Consider the following 2728-nt stretch of genomic DNA (forward strand, 5'->3'; position numbering starts at 1 on the left):
TAAGAGAGAGAGATTCGGCAATTTTAATTAAAATTTTATCAAAAACGGCATAGCTGAGAGACAAACCATTCTAAATTTCTTTAGCCGAGATTCCATCCGAAATATTTCAAATCTGTGCTAAATTAATAAAAAATGGTTCGAATCTCGGCCAAACCGAGAAATTATTTGTATAAATAATTTTTTTCAACTTTTTACATGTTTTGTTTAAACATTTTATTATTTATACAAATAATTTTATATATTTGACTTCATATTTATAATCAGCAAACCAAAAACGCCTATGTGTTTTATTCAATTTTATTTCTTATGCATTTTTGTTGTACTTGTTGATGATAGGAGTGAGAACATTAAAAACTATAAACTGCTCGTGAAACTCAAAATGGACTAAAATGAAAAAATATGATCTAAATATTTTTTGTACTTCTACATTTGTGTCAAATTAGAAAGAAATCGCAGTGTATCTTTTGGGTAGGTTTATTTATAAATCTCTCGAATTGGAGTAATTTTTTATTTGTATAGAGTGAATTTTTCACTTTGAATCGTGTCGAATAAATATTTGAACTCGAAGTTGAAGAGTAGATCTGACATACTCCATCGATTGAATCATTAGCTCTTGTGGAGGCTTTTGTCAAAATCCATTCTAAGTTTGAGTGAAACATTTATTCTTGCGATTTCGAGTGCATTTCAATTAAGAACATTAAAATAAAACAAAAATGAGAGTAAACTGAGTAAATGTTTCACTTAACAGTGGAATTATATTTTTCAGTGTGTACTTTCCACTCGTTTCGAATGGGGTCCCACTCTGAGAAATTTATAGAGAACGCTTGATGTCGTTGCAATAAGATATTTATCAAATTGCGTGGTAAAATTATAGCAGGAGCATTAATGAGATTTGGATGTACATTTAGCTGGAGTTTCGATCCAACTGTGCGATACACATGGTGGAATCTTTTGATTGGCGGGATGGCAATAGGCCTGTCCTTTTTCGCAGTAAATCAGGTGCAGGTTCAACGTTTAATGGCCGTTAGGTACGTAGATTTGAGGAAGCCTCTGTTTTGTCACTCACGTCACACCGCTGATCACTTTCCGTACATTCAGGGACGTGAAGGTGGCCGGGCGCGCTATGGCGTTGAGTGGTCCTTTTGTCATACTATTGGGCGGTCTAACGTGCTTCGCCGGATTGTCGCTTTACGCGGTCTACAGAGACTGTGACCCGGTGGCGTCTGGGAAAATCTCAACATACGACAAGATAGTGACACACTTCACAGCGGAGAGAATGGCTCCCGGAGTGATCGGTCTGATAGTATCCGGCATCTTCAGCGCCAGCCTAAGCACGATCTCCGCGATGATGAACTCGTTGGCCGCGGTAGCGCTGGAGGATTACGTGAAACCGTTGCATCGGAAATTAGGAGTGGACTTTAGTGAAAAGAAGGCCATCTTCACGGCTAAGAGTCTCACCTTCTTGAATGGTGTGCTATGCCTGCTGTTAGCTCTACTGGCGAGGACGATGGGTGGGTTGGTCGTCGTCGCTTTGAGTTTCGCCGGAGCAATCGGCGGCCCGATTCTGGGCATTTTCACACTTGGGATGTTCAGCGAGACTGCTAACGAACCGGGAACTTGTATCGGCCTAATTACCGCCTTGTGTATCTGCTTGTGGGCGGTTTTCGGCCAGCCGAAGCCACCTGCGCCGAAGCTACCGGTTTCGATTGAAGGTTGCATGAACACCACGGAGTTGATGATCGCTCAACAGACAATGTTTAACAAGTACGATTGGAATATCAAGTTGAATATCTTTTGGAATATCAATTTGGAGTATATATTTTGCGGGAATATCAATTCTCTCAATATCGATTGAAAATTAATTTTGAGTGTCAAGCCGATCTAACGAAGCTGACCTCGCGATTCAGATACTCGCGACACGGAACATCTCCTCTCACGGGAAATTTCAACCCTGGGGCCGCACGATACTCAAATGTAAACGTTGCGCTGCTATCGTGGATAAATGCGATACGGATTTACGATTGCCAGCCATTTATCTCGCGTGCCGTAGGCCGACGAATCGAACGAGCATAAATTTATCTTAGCCGGGGGAAGCAGGATGAGAGAGAAAGAGTAGCACGATGGCGCATGGCACGAATCGCACGATGATTAGAATATGAATTATCGGCGAGCCGTAAATCGTCTTATCGTGGTTCTTCGAAATTTGCGCAGCGCTGATGTTGTTGCCGTGGAGACGGAGATATTACGTGCCACCGTAATTAGCTGCGAGTTAAGCGCCACTTTCCCGATTTCTTTCACGCTCGGCGTTTCGCGGACGATAAGCTCGCCATTCGGCATTCCCACGGTGGTAAATAACGCTAATTGCGCCGTTAATAAACTGAAATTACGGCTGCCTCGCGGAATACTCGCCGCGCCGTTATTAGCGGGATTAGATATGTTATTGCTTTCTCTTTGTCGGCGAGAATTCGCGTAAATTGACGGCTCCATTTCCAACGACGCAAGAAATTCAGAGGCATTGCCGGCGCAACGATGAACGATCCGATTTAATTGAAATAACCTCGATATTGTGTGGATAACGATAGACGTATTTCTCGGGAGCATAAGTATGAGCTCAAGTATGAGTTATATATTCTTATCGCGTTCGGAGGACATGTTTCCCTAATAGAATATATCATATTACAAAATTAAGGAGAAAAACTAATTATATATTTGAAAGTTATATTTAAAA

At 41.5% G+C, this 2728-nt stretch overlaps 2 protein-coding genes across 7 annotated transcripts in view; one reads left to right on the forward strand and one right to left on the reverse strand.

Annotated features, from left to right (window-relative positions):
• Positions 1–2728, reverse strand: part of LOC116849895 (tensin-3) — a 245469-nt gene that overhangs the window by 195458 nt on the left and 47283 nt on the right. The gene's annotated exons all lie outside the window — the stretch shown is intronic.
• The window catches only part of LOC116849896 (putative sodium-dependent multivitamin transporter), a 7817-nt gene that overhangs the window by 3977 nt on the left and 1112 nt on the right, over positions 1–2728 (forward strand). The window contains exons 5-6 of the mRNA XM_032827533.1: positions 909–1028; positions 1099–1764. Of these exons, the coding sequence (XP_032683424.1) occupies positions 909–1028; positions 1099–1764 (786 nt within the window). The remainder of the gene's footprint in view (positions 1–908; positions 1029–1098; positions 1765–2728) is intronic.

Source organism: Odontomachus brunneus, unplaced genomic scaffold (genome assembly GCF_010583005.1).
Source record: "Odontomachus brunneus isolate Ranch 3 - 2012 unplaced genomic scaffold, Obru_v1 Obru_scaffold_128, whole genome shotgun sequence".
In the NCBI taxonomy this organism is placed as follows: domain Eukaryota; kingdom Metazoa; phylum Arthropoda; class Insecta; order Hymenoptera; family Formicidae; genus Odontomachus; species Odontomachus brunneus.